This window comes from Lycorma delicatula, chromosome 1 (genome assembly GCF_047948215.1).
Source record: "Lycorma delicatula isolate Av1 chromosome 1, ASM4794821v1, whole genome shotgun sequence".
Taxonomy (NCBI): domain Eukaryota; kingdom Metazoa; phylum Arthropoda; class Insecta; order Hemiptera; family Fulgoridae; genus Lycorma; species Lycorma delicatula.
In genome coordinates, this window is record NC_134455.1 from 287,286,695 (window position 1) to 287,308,079 (window position 21,385).

General features: G+C 37.4%; 1 protein-coding gene across 1 annotated transcript in view; it reads left to right on the forward strand.

Moving 5' to 3' along the window:
- Positions 1–21,385, forward strand: part of LOC142332546 (basic helix-loop-helix transcription factor scleraxis-like) — a 51,796-nt gene that overhangs the window by 26,968 nt on the left and 3,443 nt on the right. The window contains exon 3 of the mRNA XM_075379004.1: positions 7,859–7,989. Within this exon, the coding sequence (XP_075235119.1) occupies positions 7,859–7,989 (131 nt within the window). The remainder of the gene's footprint in view (positions 1–7,858; positions 7,990–21,385) is intronic.

Sequence of the window (21,385 nt, forward strand, 5' to 3'; positions counted from 1 at the left end):
CTGTGGTCATTTATTCTTCCTTCATCTCCTCAGTTTGGTGGTTTACGAGAAAGTGCAGTCAAAACTGTCAAATATATCGTATAATAGGAAAAACAATTGTCAACTTTGAGAAATTTTATACAGTGTTTACACAAATTGAGGCTTGTCTGAACTCTCTCCATGGTTTTGCTATTTCCACAGACCATAGAGACCCAGTACTACTTTCACCGGAACATTTTCTTATTCTATGTCCTCTCACATCTTTACCTGAATCCAGTTATCAAAGGGTTGAAATTATGCGATTACGTCGATACAAACTGCTCCAAAAATGTATATAATCCATTTGGAAACGATGGTCAAAAGACTATCTGCACTATCTTCAACAACGCAACAAATGACATTTTCCCAAACGTAACCTTTCGGTTGGAGGTCTAGTTCTGATCACGAACGAAAATACTTCACCCATGCATTGGAAGCATAGAGTTGTAACCCTGTTTTATCCGGATTCTGAAATTTAGTCAGAGTTTTAATTATATGAACAGCTAATGGTTCACTAAAGAGACCTATTTATAAATTATATTTTTTACCATTTTTTAAAGAATAACTTAAATTTTGTTATTTAAACAAAAAATTAGATAATTTAAATGATGATATTTTTAAGGTATATGGTTTGATTTAACGCATTATGTTATTATTGTGATTTCATGTTATAATTGTAATCTCCTGCTAGATTTAATCTATTGATTAATGTATTATTGTTACAAGCTAGATGAATATCAGTGTATCTGTTGCATCATGTTCATATTGGTCTACACTTTTAAAGGTACTTACGTATTAACGCCACCGCAGCTACAACTTTATTTAAAAACAAAGTAGTCAATCGGATTTTGGTGGAAAATGGGCCGATATAGAGTTTAATATAGATTCAAAAAAAGTCTCTTTATTAATTTTAATAAATGGTTATTTATATTTATTTTTTTTTATAAATATAATTTAACCAAACTTAACCTACGCTCGCTAACCTTGACTAATTAACAGGAGTGTTTTGATTATTTAAATAATAAATAATTGTAATAATTACTGAATTTATTAATTAAATACTAAAAAAATTACGGTGTTAATTAGTCACGGTTAGCGAGCGTAGGTTAAGTTTGGTTAAATTATGTTTATAAAATAAATAAATATAAATAACCATTTATTAAAATTAATAAAGAGGCTGTTCATTTTCCACCGAAATCCGAGTGACTACTTTGTTTTTAAATAAAGCTGTAGCTGCGGTGACGTTAATACGTACGTACCCTTTTAAATGATTTACAGACTGGCTATTATACTACATACATGTACATACATATATACATTACAAACATGTACGTTCATACAACATACAACATATACATATGCTCATTCTATTGAATTATCAATGCCAATCAATGTTCATTATAGCGGATTATCGATCCCAAACACAACATATTCCGATATTTACGTATTATTTATTTTAGCAGATAATCGTTCCCAATGGGAATAGATTTCTGATATTTATGCATTGTTTACACTAACTCTTCATTAGAATGAGGTGCTCGCCAATGAATACCCCTGGACGTCATAAGGACTCACGAACAACACTTTTAAATAAATCCTACTATCTATATGAGTTAGGTACAATAAGCGGTATAGATTACCCGATTTATTAGAAAAATTATTAAAATATATATGCACTTACTTTTTACAAAAGAAATATTGCTGATAAGCAGCTTATTATATATCCGAGCTCTATGATGATTATTATTATTATTTATTATTGAATTATGTACAATCGATGAGAACATAATTTGAAACTATTAATTCAATAATTTAACTATAAGTGACATGTATAATTAATTTTTTTTTCTCTGATATTTATATCATATTGTATAATATACATATAAAATTATTTATTTCATGTAATTAGCCGTAAATTTTCTTTAATAACCATGTTATTATACAGCACCTTAGATTATCTTACTTTATACAATATATATTAATAATTAATTATATTGTTAAACTTGTTGAGATTACAAACAAAAACTATTAATATTTCATGTTGTCGGTTGTAATATCTCATTACAATATTGTAAAAGTAAAATTCTCGGGAATTTTGACGGGCAGTTATGTTCAGTTTCAAATCCTCCTTTAAAATTACAAACTATGTAACTCTTTTCTTCTTACTTATGTAAGGCGTATAAATATGTTAATCTAAAGTTTAGTTCAACAGCTGTTTTATAATATATGTTTTTTTCTTTATAATACTATTTTTAATCAATTCAGTTCAATTAAAGATGTAGTTAAAGTTAAATCAGTTCAATAAAAGATGTAACTTAAATAGGAATCTAAATAAAATACTTTAATGTAATATTTCTTAAAATATATAAATAATGTACATGTACATCATAATTAACCTCAGCAATGTGAAATAAGTTACTAATAATACAATATTAAAATAAATGAAATGTATCTAAATATATTATAAACTACAAATAATAAAATATAATTGATTACACTAACAAGGTATTTATTGAAGACATTAAGGATCCAGCGGCATAAGTTCTGAATACTGGAAGGCGCATTTAGGTACAGTTACTCGAACAGGGAGAATCTGAACCGCGGCTTTTATGATAAAGAGTTTTACGATAAATACTGTGATATATTAAAAGATTGTTTTATCAAAGATTTTAAGGAATATTAAATTAATAATACTCAGCTGCAATTAAAAATACAAGAGCTTGAAAATATTGCGGAAAAATTACAAGATGAATAATTACAACTTAGAAAAGAAAACAATCGTCTTGTACATAAAGATTTAAATCATACATTACAAAATAAGCAATTAAACGTTAAAGTAAAGAAAATTAAAACTGTGGCGGCACCATATACAATTGACGAAAGAAAAATCAACAGTCTTGTAATTTTAGGTAAACGCGAACCGGACAACTATTACAAATATTACGCTCTTCGTATTCAACATTTCAATTTATCGAATGCAATAAATAAATTAAAATTGAAATATTCCAATTGCGAAATCGTGGATGAAAAATTAAAAGATCCAAACAGCATAAAATGTTTCAATCTCATTCAAGAACGATTCCAGTTTAAAAGGAAATTCAATCATTTTCATACAAAGATGAATTTTGATAGTTCATATGATAGAGTGATAGTGATAGTTTAGCTAGATAGTTTAGTTAGATAGTGATAGTAAGTGATAGTTTATATGATATGTGAGGAAATGATAGTTTATATGAAACATAATTTTAATAATTTATAATTGTTTTATTCTATTAGTTTGATGTCAATTAAAGCCGACTAGCAAAAGAATTACATAAACCAGCTGGGCGCCATTATTCATCTAGAAAAACCGAGATTATGGCATTGGGTGACCTATATCAGACAGATCTAGATAAAATGATTCCTTATTCCAGACTCAATAAGGGTTAAAATTACTTGTTGACCGTTATCGATTATTTTACTAAATTTGAGTACCGTTAAAGAAAAAAAACGGGTATAGAAGTCGCATCCGCCTTGCTGCGATCGATAATTGAAAAATGCAAAATTAGACTTTTTCAAACGGATCGGCCGAAGGAATTTTACATCCCGCACGTTAATGCGTTGATGGAATAATACAACATAACCCATTATTCGACATTTTCGGATAAAAAAGCGGCTATAGCGGAACGTTTCAACAGAAGGTTGAAAACGAAGATGTGGACAAGATTTACAGAACGGGGAAGTTTAAAGTAGATGGATATCCTGCAAGCATTAGTAGACGAGTACAACAATGCCTTGCATTCAGCTACAAAATTTAAACCGAAAGATGTAAATAGCGGCAACAAATAGCAAGTGCTGAAAAATCTAAACGAAAAATGCAATAGAAACCGATTAAAATCAGATTTAAAGTTGGCGATGGGGTTTGCATAAGCAAATATAAATAGACATTTGAAAAGGTTTATTTACCGAATTGGACAGATAGAATATACAAAATACGTACGGTACACGTCGAATGTCGACCGATTACGTATGAATTGACTAATAGTAGAAATGAAATTTGAAAAGGTCACTTTTAAAATTTATATCTCCTAGTAGGCCAAGACATAAGCTTAGTAGATTCCCTTCTGTAGTTCAACGGTATAAATTCTGCTTCTGATAATATGCTGTCAATCGGACTGGTACGGAAAGCTCCTGTAGCAAGCCTGATTCCTTTGTTGTAGATTACGTCGAGTTTCTTATGATGAGACTTTTTTGGAGGAACCATACGCTAATACTCCGTAATTTATTCTAGACTGGACCAATGCTTTGTAATGTTTTAAAAATAATTCTTTATCTTAGCGCCAATTCAAACTTGATAGACACTGGAACGGCTCTGCAAAGCATTGAGGGGAACGGTTTTCTAAACCGACGCGAGTATGGCTTCACAAAAGAGGTTGGCACCAAGGATTGGATCTTAAGAGCTCTTGCCGAGGTGGAAAGCGCCAACTGTAAATACGTTTTGGCAATTTTTATAGACATAGAGGCAGCATTTCCTTCCTTGTTTTGGAGTTCTGCCCTCTATGAGTTCGAACGCCGCAATGTTCCCGTACCTGACTATTTGTTTAACCGTTCAGCTCTGTTTAAGGATACCCACCTAGTTGTGGAAAAATCTCTTACCTACGGAAGCCCGCAGGGTTCCGTTCTCGGTCCCTTGCTGTGGAACCTAGTATTCGACGGATTTCTGGACTTGACATTTCCAGAAGGGGTCACGGCCCAGGCTTTCGCCGATGACTGTCCCATTTTAGTTCCAGATAATTCACGACCACATCTAGAAGAACGGACGCAGGCGGCCTTGTCAAACGTAGAGAGCAGGATGGACATTCGACATTTAAAGATTTCTTTGTCCAAGACGAAATTTATGCTTCTTAAGGTGCAGACAAATTATCGTACAGTCACAACTCCCATATTAAATATAAAGGCTGTGTAATAAGCTGAGTTAGAGTTAATAAGTTCCTCGGTGTTTTGTTTGATGAAAAGATGCTATTTATCAACCACATTAGGCAAGTAGCGACGGACACCATCTCAGTGACGCAGAAACTTAGAAGATTGCTCGGAAAGACTATGGGCCGTCAAATGTACATGGTGTACCGAGGTGTCTTCGGAAGCATGATCTCACACGCGGCGTCCGTATGGGCGCATAGGTTGAATATGAGTAGAACATTTGTTCAAAATTTAAGGAGTGCCCAGCGCAGAGCCTTAATTGTATGCACTGGTGTTTTTAAAACAATCTCCTACGAGGCTACCACCGTATTGGGAAAAACTCTGATTTAGTGGTGAATGTTGGGGCAGCAATGTTGAGATTGTCAAGAGCTTAGGAGGCCGAGCTATTTGGGATGCGGTTTCGAGCTGGGCCAGTACTGAAGCAGAACGGTAATCACAATGCACTGGATCTAAATTTCTTTCAGTTGCTTATCTCCCGCCGGCGGAAGAGGCTGCAGAGCCTCGCGATGGAAGCATGGCAGCTGGAATGGGACACCTCGATTAAGGGAAGAACCTTGAATAAGGGAAAACGGGTGCCCGGGTGCTCACCAACCACACTAACTTGAACAAATATCTGTTTCGGTTCCGCCTGGCAGCTGATGAGCTGTGCGTCTGCGGGGAGGTCCAGTCAAATGAACACCTGATATTTGACTGACTTGCTCTTGGGGGGCCAGAGACCGGGCCATCTGTAACTTAGAGGTCAAGGGAAAAATTGGGCACTCACAAGCGGTGAGTCAATGTGGCGAGAGCCGCATTGTCGGACCGTGTGGGAGTTTCTGGATGCGTTTGCTTTGTTCAACCGGCATCCGTAGTTCGTTTAAGGGAAAGACTCTTATCGCATTGCCGTGGGAAACTAACCCTAAGTATGGCTGACTACTAGCAAATTATTATGGCTCCAAGCTCTATCAAATGATGGGACAGGTACTTTCTGACATTCAGTAACCTAGCCGTGTCAGCGAATTGCGGCTTAGACGAAATAAATTTTATTATGGATGTCATATATGGTTTTAATAGTTGACGGGGTGCGCCTACCCATTTTAGTAAATGTATGACAAATGAGCGGTTGGGATACGTAATCCGATGGTGTATGGCACCACGCCTAGTCCACTCACAGTGTTAGGTAAGCTCTAGGAGCTATGATGGGATACTAGTCGCTAAACTGTTTGAGGATACCTGCAGCAGCCTCGAACCCATCCCGCTGGCGGGGAGACGGGTGCTGGCGCTCTTCGCCATCAACATCGAGGGAGAGTTGGTCCAGTCGCGGGAAACCACCAAGTGCTTGTGTTCGTGGCTGGACCACAAGCGATCATTCACCAACTATATGAAAGAGGTTAGCGAGAAGGCGGGACAAATGGTGGAGTATTCTGGCTGGATTGCTCTCAAACATCGGCGGACTACGAGCATCGAAAAGAAGGCTATATTCATATGTGGTCAATGTAACACTTTTCTATGGTGTTTCAGCGTGGAAGAGGACCATGGCCATGGAGCGCAACAGGAGAATCCTACAGAGGCTACACAGCATCGCATGGCCCTCAAGCTGGCATCAGCATATGCCTTAGTGTCGATAGAGGCGGTGCTGGTAATTATGGGGCAGCCACCCCTTCAGCAGCTGGCAAAGGCTCGAGTGTTGGGCCACCGGGGAATTTCCAAGGGGGACATACATGCGGTCCTGTTTCGAGATTGGCAAGCTAGGTGGGATGCGTCTAGGTGGACGCACGGCCTTATAGCGGATATAAATGTGTCGGCCAGTCGGAGGTTTGGTGAGCTGAACTATTGGCTCACGCAACTCTTGACCAGCCATGGGGTCTTCCCCGCCTACCTGTGTGGTAGGAGGAGGACGGATGACCCCTACTACCCATCTACGGCGACCCGGATACACCAGAACACGTCGTGTTCTGGTGCCCGCAGTGGGATTAATACCGCCTAGCTAGCTCGGCGATTACCTGACCGATTGTTACCATCAGATTGCTATTCCAAGACTTGTTCTTAGTGTTGGGGTCGCCCATGAGTATCATGGGCCCATCCCAATTTCCTAGCACGGCATCTAGATCTGCGCTGGGTACCGCTGAGTTTGGTTTATTATAAGCCGAAATCAGCCGATACACCGTGCCTAGATGCTCCACATGTACACAAGTCTGCTCCATTACGTTAGTGTAGAGGAGGAACCGCGTGTGTATATGGCGCCTGTGGACTAAAATTGCAGTTCCGCTGCTGGAAGGGCGTCCGGGTCGTACTGGCCTATCCGTCCGATACGTAAAGTAATTCCGAATGGTCAGTTGTTTGTTCGCGTTCAGACACGTCTCAGACAATAGTATTACGTCTATTAGTAGATCCTCAGCCAAACGGCAAAGTTCTGCCGTCTTGCCTACTCCTGAATTGTACATCTCGTAACGCCTGTATCAACAACCATCAGATTCTTGACATTCCGATGGTTTCATCTTCTGACTTATTTTGTTTCAAAATTATCTTTGAAAAATTTTTAGCAATATCCATGAATCATGCTGTTTTTTAAATACAGATTACCTTTTGATTAAAAAAATCAAGAAATTTACAGATTCAAATAAGCATCAAGTGTTCAAATACATATGAGTAGTAGGCATAATGAACAAAGGCATACATATTTTGAAAAAGAGTATACGATTTTGTTTGTAAATAATAGCCAGTGAGAGAAGAACATTTCTTTCGTTTTCAAGCTATCACCTCATCTTATTTTTAGAGTAATAAATGGTATTTATTAGAAAAAAAATTAATTTTATTATTAATATTAATGTAAAACACTCATACTCTTATTAGCTAATAAAAGAGATATTTTTTACTTTTAATTATGTTCACATTTTTTCAGTGTTAATTCTGCATTCACTGTATTAAGAACACTTATCCCAACTGAACCGGTCGATCGTAAATTATCAAAAATTGAAACTCTTCGCCTAGCAGCAAGTTACATATCACACCTAGGAGCTCAGCTGCTTGCAGGTAATGAAATTAATTTAGTAATAATTCATAACTCATAACCTTGGTGCATAGGCCAAAATCAAGTCTCTGTTATCATCTCAACTTATGTTAATTTTTTTGTTATTTTAAAGTTTGCCTTGTAAGAAATTATTCTTAAAACAATATTGCGCACTTTATTTTAAATAGCTTGCTATTATTTTACTATTAACACTTTGCTTTGTGTAAAAATCTGAAAAATTCGTGAAAAATCCAACTTTGTTCAAAAACATAAGCTTTTTGTTATACTTCTTAAACAGTCTAATCTAATTTCTTCTAAACTGTTACTATTACTATTAAATTAGTCAGTATAAAGTTTGAGATTTCATATGCTTGTTCATATATACCACAAAGAGTAACAGAATATAGTTTTTATTTACATGTTTGAAGTAACGTGCTCATAATTTTTTTTATGTTAATCCTTCATTTACCATATTTTTTTATTTTTTAAATTCCCGTGATTCCAAGAGCTGGATACGCATTAAAGCATCACACAACTCCGGGAAGTGCGTTCGCCTCTAATCATGAGGGCGCGCGGTCAGGCCTAGCTATGCCATTTCCAACTATCTCACCTCCGCAACCGGGTCTTGGTCTTTTGTGCCTCTAACAGGGGTAACCCCGAGGGGAACCCCTGCCGGGTGTCGGTCTTAATAGCTCAGGGGCTCGAAAGTCCCTGACCTTCATCGCCGCCGCCCACCCGTGTAACATGTTCCCACAGAGAGAATGGCGGAATATTCTCTACCTCTATCTCTTCTCTGGGGGGTTCCTCCCGGTCCGAAAAAAGCGCCCTCACTGCTGTTCTGACTTGCGTCTCAGTTAATGCCGGCAAAGATCGACAAAGTTTCCCAACCACTAATCGATAGCCACGACCCCACGAGACATCGATATAAAGACATAACTCCTTCCAATATTTCCTCTTCTCCTGTTTAATTTATGCTTTCAAGGCGGCACAAAACGCCATATACTCTAAGCGGGTATGTTCCATCTGTACAGGATCACCTCTTCGATTAGCCCATTGGTTAACCCTCTTCTTAACCCCTGCTTGTTTGTGCAGCCGCCCGATCTCCTCACACCACCAGTACACGTGCTGTCTTCAAGACCTGCTATAGGTGACTCCAGTTTTTCTGCATTCATCTTGCACAATGTCCACAAATTCTTCTGGCATTACCCTCTCCGTTAATCTTTGACGTATTCTCTGCGCAAACTTCATACATCCCTTCTTAGAAGTGGCCAGTTTCGTCAGCCGTTCTATTTTCTGTTAGGTGAGTCGTACCGAAATGTCAGATGATACGATAGGCTCTCCTCCTGCAGAACCTCCCTATCACAGTAATCGCCGATGTAGTTTTCGTTAGTAAACGCCAAGTCGAGCACCGAACGCGACTCCCTCCGTACAAATGTGTAACCTTCTCCGTTAAAACATATCAGCCCCAGAGCATACGCTCATTCATTTAAGTATCGTCCTCGTAGTGTAGTAACACGACCAGCAAGATCAGGACACTTAGCGTTGAAATCTCTCACTACTAGAACCCTTCTACCTCTGTTTCTGTTTACTTTTTGGCTAAGGTCTTCCAAAAAATCAAAAAAGTTTTCAGTGATTGTATTGGACGAGTGATAAAAACTATACACCATCTCGCCCAGGTCACCCCACACATATATTCGTCCCGTATCATTTGTTACTACCGTCGTACTATTCACTGGGAACACTATCGCCGCCTAGCCCCTGTGGTTCACCAACCATCGAGGCTCCGCCACCACCGCCGCGTTCGGTTCAGCTACAAGTATTATGTCGACGTCCTCTCTCTGTGTGACTTTGCAACAGAGTTCGATAGCCCGACTGTCCTGCTTTCCTGCAATTGAAAAAAAGGATTCTACCCTGACAATTTGATTCCACGTGGCCCGTCACGCAGTACCTGTAGCACTAGCGGCTGTCTCTCGTACATAAGCTAGACAGTGCACCCATAAATGTGTACTTAGGGGTTTGACTACAGAAGCATATAATTGACCATGAAAAGGAGCTTACGAGAGTATTCACAGAACTGCAGGCGCTGAAAGAAATGTTTCCTCCTTTAGTCAGCATTACCATAGGCGACTTTTACTGAGGAAATCAGGGGCAGAGACGTGACCAAAATCATGGAGGAAAATATTGATGACGAAAAGCTCGAGCTACTGGTGACCAGACGTCAGCCAGCGGAGACGTTAAAGAACCTCAAGTACATTAAGAATGTGGCGGAAGCGGAAGTCTAACCGTTGCACGGTGATTAGTAACAACTGTAGCATTCCTCGTTTCTCCAAAGACAGGACGTACTGATGTCACTCTAAATTCCTCCTCGTCACCAAGCACCTGAGCTACTGCGTGTTGGATTTTCTGCTCAGTTGTTTCCCTCTCGATGTCTTTAATTGGTACTATGGCTCTTCGGCTCGCTCTTGTCCTGAAATTAACATCGAGATCGGCAGCTTTGTTGCGCAATGTATTTTTTAACTCTTCTGCTTTCTGTGATCCTTTAACTCTTATACAAAGTTCCTCTCTCGCTCCTCTTGTGAACGAGAGAAGTTCACTCGCCTCCTCCTGTGTGACGGTCTCCTTCATTTGTCTCAGGAGATCAGCATAAGTCTTACCAGTCGCTTTCAGTATCAGAGTTCTACTTTCCTCGACCGCCAGCGTAGATCTCTCAACTCTTGGCGATTTAACTCTTTGTGTTCTCTCGTTCGAAGAGGTAGTAAAGATTTTAATCGAGTCCTCCCATCCTCTGCCTGCGTATGCCATCATCTTCTCTTCATACTGCCAAGTCTACCTTCCGGTATGACAAACGTCAGTTTCTGCGATTCATTTAAAATCGCTCTGATCCACAGCAGTATTGCAGCCAGTGTCTTCTGCACTCCGTCCGCCTACGCGTAATGCACTGTATAACGCGTAATGCATTGTATAACGCGTCTTGCTCACAAATGGTGCACCTCTACCCATAATTTTTGTACCGTTCCGTGTAACATCTCCGGGCTTAATTTCATGTTTTAGCAGTAATTCCGTTACAACACCGGTCTGTAGTACTGATAGATCGTACAACTGCGCCACGTCACCTTCCGCTTCCGCCACATTCTTAATGTACTTCAGGTTCTTTAACGTCTCCGCTGGCCAACATCTGGTCACCAGTAGCGCGAGCTTCTCATCATCAATATCTTCCTCCATGATTTTGGTCACGTCTCTGCCCCTGATTTCCTCAGTTTGGATTGCCTGTGTTAGTCTGACTAAAGGAGGAAACATTTCTTTCAGCGCCTGCAGTTCTTTGAATACTCTGGTAAGCTCCTTTTCACGGTCGATTATATGCTTCTGTAGTCAAGCCCCTAAGTGCTGCTTCAACGTAAATAAACATACTCCTAATTGATTCACCAGATCATCCATGCTCGTCGGATTCACCTCCTCTTCATCAGACGACGGCGGTCGGATCCTCTTCTTTGCAGACTTAGCTTCAGTCATCTTCACCATGATCGACGGCTTAGAAGTGCCTGGCACCACCATTTCTTCAGATGTTAAGGAACTACGCCTCTCCATCACACTGTATCTTCTAATAATTAACAGAATCGGTTTGAGCGCCCAATTCCGTGTAATTAAACACGCCACAAGCTTATTTTTAAGGGGGAAGGATTAAGAGGGTTTGGGGGGACCGAAAATATGTCCCTCCAAATCCGACCCCGAATATGGTGGGATGGGAGGAGGAGGGGATTGATGTAGATGGATATCCAAAAGGGTTTGACCAAATTCGAAGGGTTGTAGGGAAAAAGGAATTTTAGTTTCCTCCTTATAATCGTACTAGTTAGCACTTAGAATATTTTAGCCTACTCACCAGTATAAATTGCAAAAATTTTTCTAAGTCCTTATTTATTGATGACGTCACCGTCTTGTCCAATATCCTATAGTTTAACATGTAAACACTTTACAAAAATCTAAATAACTGGTCAGACCGTCGTCCGATTTTCACCAAATTTTGTACACACGTCCGGTATATGTCCACCAACAATTTCCGAATGTCCAAATCGATTAAATCACAAAAAATCCTGTTCAAAAAACACTTCAGCGCGGAGTTAAAAATTCCTCAACCGTACAGCTCGGGTTCCTAAACTCCATATTAAGAACATTAATTTTTAGACTCCATATTAAGAACATTTACCTGACTCAACCAAATGGAGTGACATTATTTTTTGGTTAATATTGTGATTATTATTCAGGTTGACATAAAAATGTTGTATTGGAAGAAACGTTTTATCTGTATGTAATTTCCTTACACATGAATGAAATAACTATATATTGTTACCACATATATGCCTAACTTAATATGGCGGAGGGCAACGGTAGCTCAGATCAGCGGAAGCAAGTACACTTGCACAAGCGTCACTCTCGCAGCGCAGATGACCGCTCAGTTCTCCCACCATAGCGGCGCTGCGGCGCCACCACTCTCAGGCTCCAATAAAAGAGCGTGCACGAAAGAGAATTTTTAATTCATTCAGACAGAAGAAGTTCCCTGACCCCTGAACGTGAGACCTTCCGGCGGATGCCAACATCCCCGCCGGAGCAGCAGGCCTGGCCGGCCGGCCGAGAGAGCCGCTGGACGCGGACGCTACCTTTCCGCTTCAGCTTGCCGAACTTCAATCGACCTGTACGGCGGACTCAGCAGCAGGAGCCGGCCCAGCGTGGAATCGCTCAGGGAGATCCAGCTCGGCCGCTCCGGCAAAAGGCTACCGACGCCGACCCGACACTGTGGTACTCTGGTGGCCACCACTGCCACGCTGTAGTGGGGAACCAACGGCCGCTGAGGGAAGCCCGGTCTGATTTCAATGAACGAGCCGCAACTCCTCGACTACAGCCAAGTCGACTTCACCGGAAACCAGCTTCCGGGCCCAACAGCTCTTCTCAGAGCTAACGACTAAAACTGTCCTTTTCAGGGCTACTACAAGGTTATACAGGGCCAAGTGCCATCGTACCCTTTCGGCGACACTGTACTAAAATTGACTCATATCATTGGCTGTGATTTCTAAATGACAGTTTTTAAACAACTTTTTTTAAGATCCTATCTTACTAAACGGCATTTGTATGTGTGTCTGTGTGAGCGTCCCCCTCAGCTTAACAACGGAATGTACTGATCACTAGCAGAAAATCCCGATTCGTTAGTACATATTTCGTCGTGGTCAGGTGTATATTTGCTATATTATTATAAATCGATATACTGTATATATATAGATTTATACATACATAGAAGTTTAGGAGAAATATAGTACTTTTAAATAATTTTAAGATGGTATCTCAGAATAGATTTGAGAACAAGCTTTGATGGCAATATATAAGATTATGTGAGTCACAGCTTCAAGTTAAAAATTTGATGTTTTTGCCAATTTTTTCTTGTGCGTGTGCACCCCACTCTTTAAAATGACCCTGCCCTTAATATATGAAAATTAAAAAGTGATATTCATACTACTCTTTTTCAATTCCTTTCTACCATCAAATAAAAGTAAATATAAAAACTCAGGTTTTAAAAACCTTTGAGGGTCATTTTTCTTCTTTAGATAAGCAGTTCCCTAGCTGGCAACAACTAACAAAAAATAAATATAATGATATTCAGACTTTCAAAATGCATTTTACTTTCAGGTAAAAATTAAATTTTAACATGCCAAAGAAGTTCAAGCCTTCGCGATTCCCAAGTCTCCAATTAAAAGAAATGAAATATTAAAAACTGGTATTTCTAAAGAGGGTTTTTTCCAAAAACTTGTTTGAAAACTCATGCTGTCATTTGGAAGTAACATCATGATGAAATTTGGATCTCTTACGCTCCATTCTAAATTTTGTTGCTTATCTGAATAAACAATTGAAAGATATTTTAATATTTGGATCTAAATTTTTTATAATGCCTTCATATTCAGCAATAAGTAAAAATAAAGCACCCCTGTGTGCTCAGGATCTCTAAATCTCAACCCAAACAACAAAAGTTGAAAATATGTACATTCAAAATGTATTCACCTTCCAAGGAAAAGCAGTAAACACTAACTAAGCAATAAATTGTCTTAGACCTCTTTCTCCTCAGGCCCTCTATTCTCATAGCTTTTTTAGCAAAGAGAAATTTAAATACAGCCATAATCTTTTTCAAAAAGATCTGTTTTTGAAGCCTAGTAAAAACAGTCTGTGCCCTGTTGTCTCCTGGGCACCTCTATTCTAGCTCCATTAAAATAACAAAAAACAAATTAAATATTCTCAAATTCAAATTCTTATTTTAAAAATACATTTTATTTTAAATGACAAAATGTATATTTTCTGCCATATTAGACTATTTATTATTTTTGTAATTTCTGTAATGTTCAAGAAATTTAGTTTTAAATGATCTATTAGTCTTTCTTATTTAAATATCATCACAGTCATTATATTTAATTTTATAAATTTCCACACAGATTGTTTATTTTATTAGTATTATTTTTTGTTTGTTTTTTAAACATTTTATTATATGGTTATTAGGTTTGTGTGCTAATTTAAATAATCCTTTATAGTAAGTTTTAGTAATGTTTTCAATGATTTTATGAGTGTGTAAATACTTCATGTATATTTTTCCATTCTTTTGTCCTTTAATATGTATTGGTTGTAAGTTAGTTATTTTGATATTGTGTTTTGATAGTTGTCTTTTATAAATATTATTAATTAAAGAAGTATCATATCCATTTTCAACTACTATATGTTTTATGGTATTTATTTCATTATTTAAATTTTCTTTGTTATTATGTAAGTATTTGATTGCTCTATTAATCTTATTTTGGTAAGTGTTAATTTTATAAGAGCAAAGGTGATTTGATTCTTTATGAATTGTTTATTAGATGTAGGTCTTCAGAATACTGATGTTTCAATTTGGTTATCCTTGTTTATTTCAATATTGACATCTAAATAATTTAACATTTTAGTATTATCTATTTCAAATGTGATTTTCATTATAAGAATTTAATTTGTTTAATATTATTAGATGTTTATTGTTTATTACTGGGTTATGCATAGTGAGAATATCATCAACAAACTGTGTCCATATTAAACCTTTATGTGTATGAGTGATGCCATGCACTAATTTACTCTCAAAATCCTGTAAATATGTTTCTGACACAATTGCTGATACTGGAAATTCAATAGTAAGGTATTTTTTTTATGTATAATATTAGTTATTAAATTCAAAATAGTTTTGTTGACATATATTTCTTATAATAGTGATGATACCTTAATAAATTTTGGATCTTCTTGATTACATTTAATTTATTTTTTATTATTTTCAAGATATGACCTATAGGTATGCTAGGATACTTGTTAGTCAAAACGACCATTCTTGTGTCTTTATTTACATTTATACTTTTTAATTAATTTACTAATTGATAACCATTTTTTAATATTAATTTTAAATTAGGTAAATTCATTTTATTCCTAAGAATTTTATCTATTACTTTGCATATAAGAGATTAATCAATTTCAGGGGTCAGATTTAAAATTGATTAAAGGTCACACTGGAATACTTAATTTATGAATTTTTGGTAGTCAAGTTAACTTAGGGACAACCGGTTCAAAAGGAAATAATCTAGAATGGTATTTTAAATAATTTTTTTAGTTTTATGGGCATTGACTGCTGTGGTCATTAGCCTTTTCCACATAAAAAAATGAAAATATATCTTTCACTACTTGTTAAAAAAACACCAGTGATTATAGTCAGAAGATTAGTCTTGTCAAAATAGTTCATCTAATAAATAGACTTCCTAAAGGCCTCAATGTCGAACTCCAGGGTGTCAGAGGATTTGTAGATGAATGGATTCTTCTTATCCTCTGCAGTAAATCACGTACGATCTCCTGTTGCTGGCGTCAGCTGACACCAACTCTGATGTTGTGATCAGCAGTGCATCAGAGTCGAGACTTGATGCACTGCTCTTATTTAAAGGCTTCTTATGGTCTTTCAAAATCTTTTTCTTCTAACATCTTTACTTCTGGCTTCCCAGATCCCTGAATGAGGATTTTTTCAATCTGAATCTTTTCTGAGCTTTCACTTCATTTGGCTTTACATTAGAACTGGTTGAAGGCCCAATCCTTTACGTAGAAGAAATCTTTGTTTCTGTAACAACTGCTACCTTCTGCAGTGGTTTATGACTCATTTCTTTAATTGCTTTGTTTTCAATTTCTTGTTAATTATACGTTCAACCATCTTGACTAATGCTAGTACCAGTCATGTCTACTGTTTTAAAGACAGCTGCAGTTACTGCTGGAGCTGCGGCATCCTAAGCATAGGATGCGGACTTCAGTGATCTACTAATCACAATTATGTTTGCATCATAGTAGCTGACCTTCTGTATGGTCTTCACTTCCTAGATAGCTACTTCTTATTTATAAACTGGACAGTTATGTGATCTTGCTGAGCAGTGTCCTTGGCTATTGACATACAGAAGTGGGTCCCTGCATGGATCATCAGGGTGCAATGGCTCACCACACACACACAGATTTGTTTTCTTGTATATCATTGCTGCTGTGTGTCCAAATTTCTGGCACCCAAAACATTGTAACAGAGTTGGGATGATTTGACAAACATCTAGTCGATGAAAACATCTTCTCTGGAGTTGGCTGAATGTCAGGACATGTGACATGGAGAGTATAACTTCTTCATTGCGTAGTGTTCAATCTTTGACATGCTTTTTAATCACTCCTTGTAGATGAAACTCCTCAATGATTTCTTCTTCTATGCAGTTTAGTAGATCCCTGTACACAACATCCTTGGATAAAGTACTATGTGGGACAACTTCAATGTCGATGAGTCCCATATTCTTTGTTTTGAGTACCTGTGTTGATTGTAGGTCACTGACTGTTTCAACAAATAATCCTGTTGCAATCTCTCTTGTTTCCTTATGAGATCCTGTGTTTCTGTGATGCCTCAAGCTATCATGAAAGGACTATTTGAAAAATCATTTTCCTTCCTCTTGATTACCACATATTAAGGAATCGGTCTGCCACTCTTTGTTCAAAACTTTGATCCTTCTTTTGCAAAACTCTGCACTCTACTTTATCACTAAACTCTACACTTTTTCCCCTCTTTGCTTCTGAAGAAGTGGTTCTCTAAGACAAAGGTTTTTACAAGAAGATATGGTTGGGCATGTCCCAGATCATAGTTCTCGCCTGGGTTCCTCCAGTAAGTTGCCTCCCACAGATTTAACCCAAGCCAGAAAGTCAAGTATTGCCTGACCCACAATACCGGTATCCCAGGGATTGGATGTAGCAACAAGGGCTTCAATACTTCGATACCCTTATCCATGGAACAACCCTTGCTAACAGCCAATGTGACTGACCCACAATGGATAGTGCAAAATTTTGGCAGAGCAAGCTCACAGAAGTGAAACGCTGTGAGCTTGCACCCACCCCTGCTGCAAGCAGTGAAACGGATAATAACAACCACAACCAGGTCCGATAGATCGAGATTGCCAATCCAGTACTCCAAAGGGAGTTCCTGAGCAAGACCATTTTCTCGTTGGCCGACGTAAGTGCAAGTACCGAAGTACCATGTCGTTGCCTGCCAGGACGTGTGCATAGATGTTGTTGCACGGACGTGGGGTTGGATTTATCCGGGGCATTATTATTCTTCATTACTTATTATTTTTATACCAAGACTTTCCTTTGCAAACTACATCTGGTAACGGAACGGAACGCAACAATGGCGGGAGTTTCAATATTTCTCCCTACATTTCGCAGAGCCTGGACAATGTTCCTTGCTGCTGTATCTTTCTATTATCGGGCGGATTTCATCGGTTATTTAGTGGCGGTTATAAACTTTAAGTTTTATTTATGGACGGATTTGGTCATTTGCGTTCCTATCCGTATGGTCCAGCGTGAAATTTATTTACTGGTTCTGACTAAGCTTTTGAGACTAATAATCCCGGCGTGATTCCCCTTCAGTCCATCCGCTGAAGTCCTTTCGGTACCGGTACCAGCACCTATGGGGTAGCAGGAGTGCCCCTAACGAAGCCCTAGTTATTTGAAGGGAGAAATGCGCCCCGTTCTCCGGAGGGAGTCGCATATGCTGACTAAATGAAATTGTGGTCTCTTCGTGGAACGGTGTGGGGTGTTGTCTAGCTTTTTATAGTATTAAAAAAATTTAATTGTGAAAACGGTCAATTTCGCGGCCGGAATTTTTGCGCTGTTTCCATTTATAGGTTACGCGATATAGAGGCTCCTAAGCCTGGTATGTCATTTTTGACTCTCGTACCGTCTCTTCACGGTGGTTCGTTTAATATGGCATTTCTTAACCCTGTAGAGTACGGTCCTCTGGGCAGATGTCCTGGAGATGGCCGTGTCTGGACACGGCCGCTCTCCCGAACAGTCTGCGTGCCTGCGCCACCCCCACCTCGGATACGGTGTGTAGTCCCGCATCGTAGCGAAGAGTGACGTTTCTGATTAACCACGGTACTCCAAATATCGTCCGCAATGCTATATTTTGGACGGCTTCTAATTTCTTTTGAAGCGAGCAGTTCAACAAAGCTCTCCATGCCGGGTAAGCATATGTTAGAATCAGCAGGACGTATAGCCGAAAAATGAGCAATTTGGTCGCCAGTGGATATGAGCTGGCACTGTTCAGTACTGGGTATAGTGAGGCCCTGACGGTCTTTGCCCTTTGGGTCATATATTTAACATGTTCTCCTAAGGTAAACCGTTTATCCAGGACTACTCCCAGGTACTTGACTGTTTTCCCAAAGGGGATTTTCTCTCTTGAGATTTCGAGCTGCCTGGTTGGAGCACGTATCCTGTATGTGAACATCACTGACACCGATTTTTCACCGTTGACCTTGATTCTCCACATATCAAGCCACAGCTCTACTAGATCCAATTGCCGTTCGAGTCTCTCGATCGCGTAATCTACACTTCCGGATTCATAATAATATGCCGTGTCGTCTGCGTATAGAGCTGTTTTCAAATCTTTGGGAGAGAGTCGCTTGGAGTAATCGACCGTGGTGTGGAATAGTACACGAGTTTTTACCTTTGACCTGGTTGAGGGTGTTCAGAATAGATTCTTGAACTGGATGCGTTTTAAGTTTAGAGATTGTTTTGTTGGTGCTAGTAGAGAAGACGTTGAGTAGAGAAGAAGATATTGAGGCGACTAGACCTTTCCAGATTGTCTGATAGAAGAACATACTTTGACATGGTTTTCTTTTATAAAGCTCTACACAATAAACTTCCGACGCATTACCAAGTTGTCTTATAAAACCGGACCAGGTCAGTGAGGTCTTTTAGACAATTTGTGACACCGGATGGTTGGTTCTACCGTGTCTCTGATTGAACGCTGTATCAGCATTGCAATGAAGTTCCAGGATAAGCTAAGCTTTTGGGTGTACGAGAAAAGACTTTCATTAAAAATTTGAGAGGGTTACGTAGCGATGGATTATTATCCTTAGAACTGCAACAGTAGAGGCGACACATAACATATAGTTAAAAATTTCTTTAGCTCTTAGAAATTGTTCTTTGACTCTCTTAGAAATTATAAACCTGGTGGTAATGCTCACTTTTATGATTTTTAAATTACTGTTATTTTTAAAGGATTGTTACTTATAAATTGTTGTGATATTTGAAATGTATTAGTATTAATGTTGTGTTTTTGATTTAGTATGTTTTCATCTATGTGTTTTTATTATCAGTCCATAACTACCGTATTTAAAGTTCTAATTATTATTATTTTTTTTTAATATTTGAATATATTATTATTATTATAATTATTGTGTTTTAAGTATTGTGTTTTTAATTTATATGTGAGTTGTTGACATGCAGTTATTGTTGTGATTGTTCTATATGATTTTATGTAATATTTGTAATACAAAACTTAAAAGTAGAAAACATGAGAGTATAAACATTTGAAACAACTTTTTCAAGAAACAATCCCTTTAATTCCCACCAAATTACCCCTCACTCATAATAAAAGTTAATAAAAACTTTTATAATACATTTTTGAATCAAATTTATATACCACAGATTCTGGGAAGTGGGTTTCATTAAAATATTAAAAATGATTTAAGCACCTTTACACTAATATTTCACGACCTCCTTAATAATACTCATCGCATTACATATTTTCTAGTGAGTTTCAAGGAGCACATTTCATAAGAATGATAAACTTTCAAGCATGGTTTCATTTTAAATCCTTACCATTCATTTTTCTATTCTACAAATTTTCATTTCATAAGCTGAAAAAATAGTAGCAATTTTACCTATTTATCATTCAAATAGAAGTACTGTATTATTACTCAAATAATTTTACAGAAAAAAGTAACATTTTCTTTTTTTATTTTTATTAAAAAAGGCCGTTGGTAATCTAAACCCTAGTTAACACAAATCAAACTCAAAAATGTGACTTTTTTATGAATGACTCGATTATGTGTCTTTTTTACCTTAACTGATAAATAATTTGATTCTTTTAAAAAACACACCATTAATAATAAAAAAAAATATTGAATATTGAAGAACACTTTTTTAAAATAATAAAATATATAAAAATACGTTTTCTCATGCTTTTTTAATCATCTGTGTCAACATTAGTGCTTTATAAGTTGGCAAAATCTGACATTCAGCAAAAAATGTTTGTTTCATTCTGGTACATACTATTTTCTTTCTTACAAGCCTGCCATTTTACTTGGCATAATAGTTACTTTTCTTTGTAGACTTTATTAATTAGAAGAGACACATATTCACTTTTTAGTGAATATGTTCAGCTAAAACATTCAGTTTTAGCTGAACAATCATTGAACATGAACTCCTTATATATTCTCTCTTCTTGCTTATATGTGTAAGTTGTCTGAATTTACTGATAGCAAATAACACTTTTTTCTGATGAATACTATTAGGAAATTTTACAAAATATTATGGTCATACATTACATAAGTAAATTATAGATTATATAAATCATCCTTAAATCAGTCATTCAACCATTCATCATTTATGAAATTTAAGAACTTCATATGGAATTAGTTTGTTAATAAAATTTACTCCAAATGAACACAATTTATCTAACCATTTTTTTGGCTACAAAGTTTGAGTATGTATAAAACACAGTAGGCTAAGAGTTCAGGTCATAACTATTAAAAACATAATACCACAGCCAATAAAAATTTTGCAGGTAAAACATTTTTCTATGAGCATAAAGCCAAGGGAAAATTTTGCATTTAATCTCACATGGCCACAACACTTGATCATTTTTTTCTTTATTCACTCTCTTTGTTCAACTTGATATAAAATTGTTTGGCCCATCTTTACCACATTATGTATTCTGCCACAGCTACATTTTTCATCATCATTTAGACTGCATCATTTTATTTTGTTTCAAAGTTATCTTTGAAAAGTTTTTAGCAATATCCA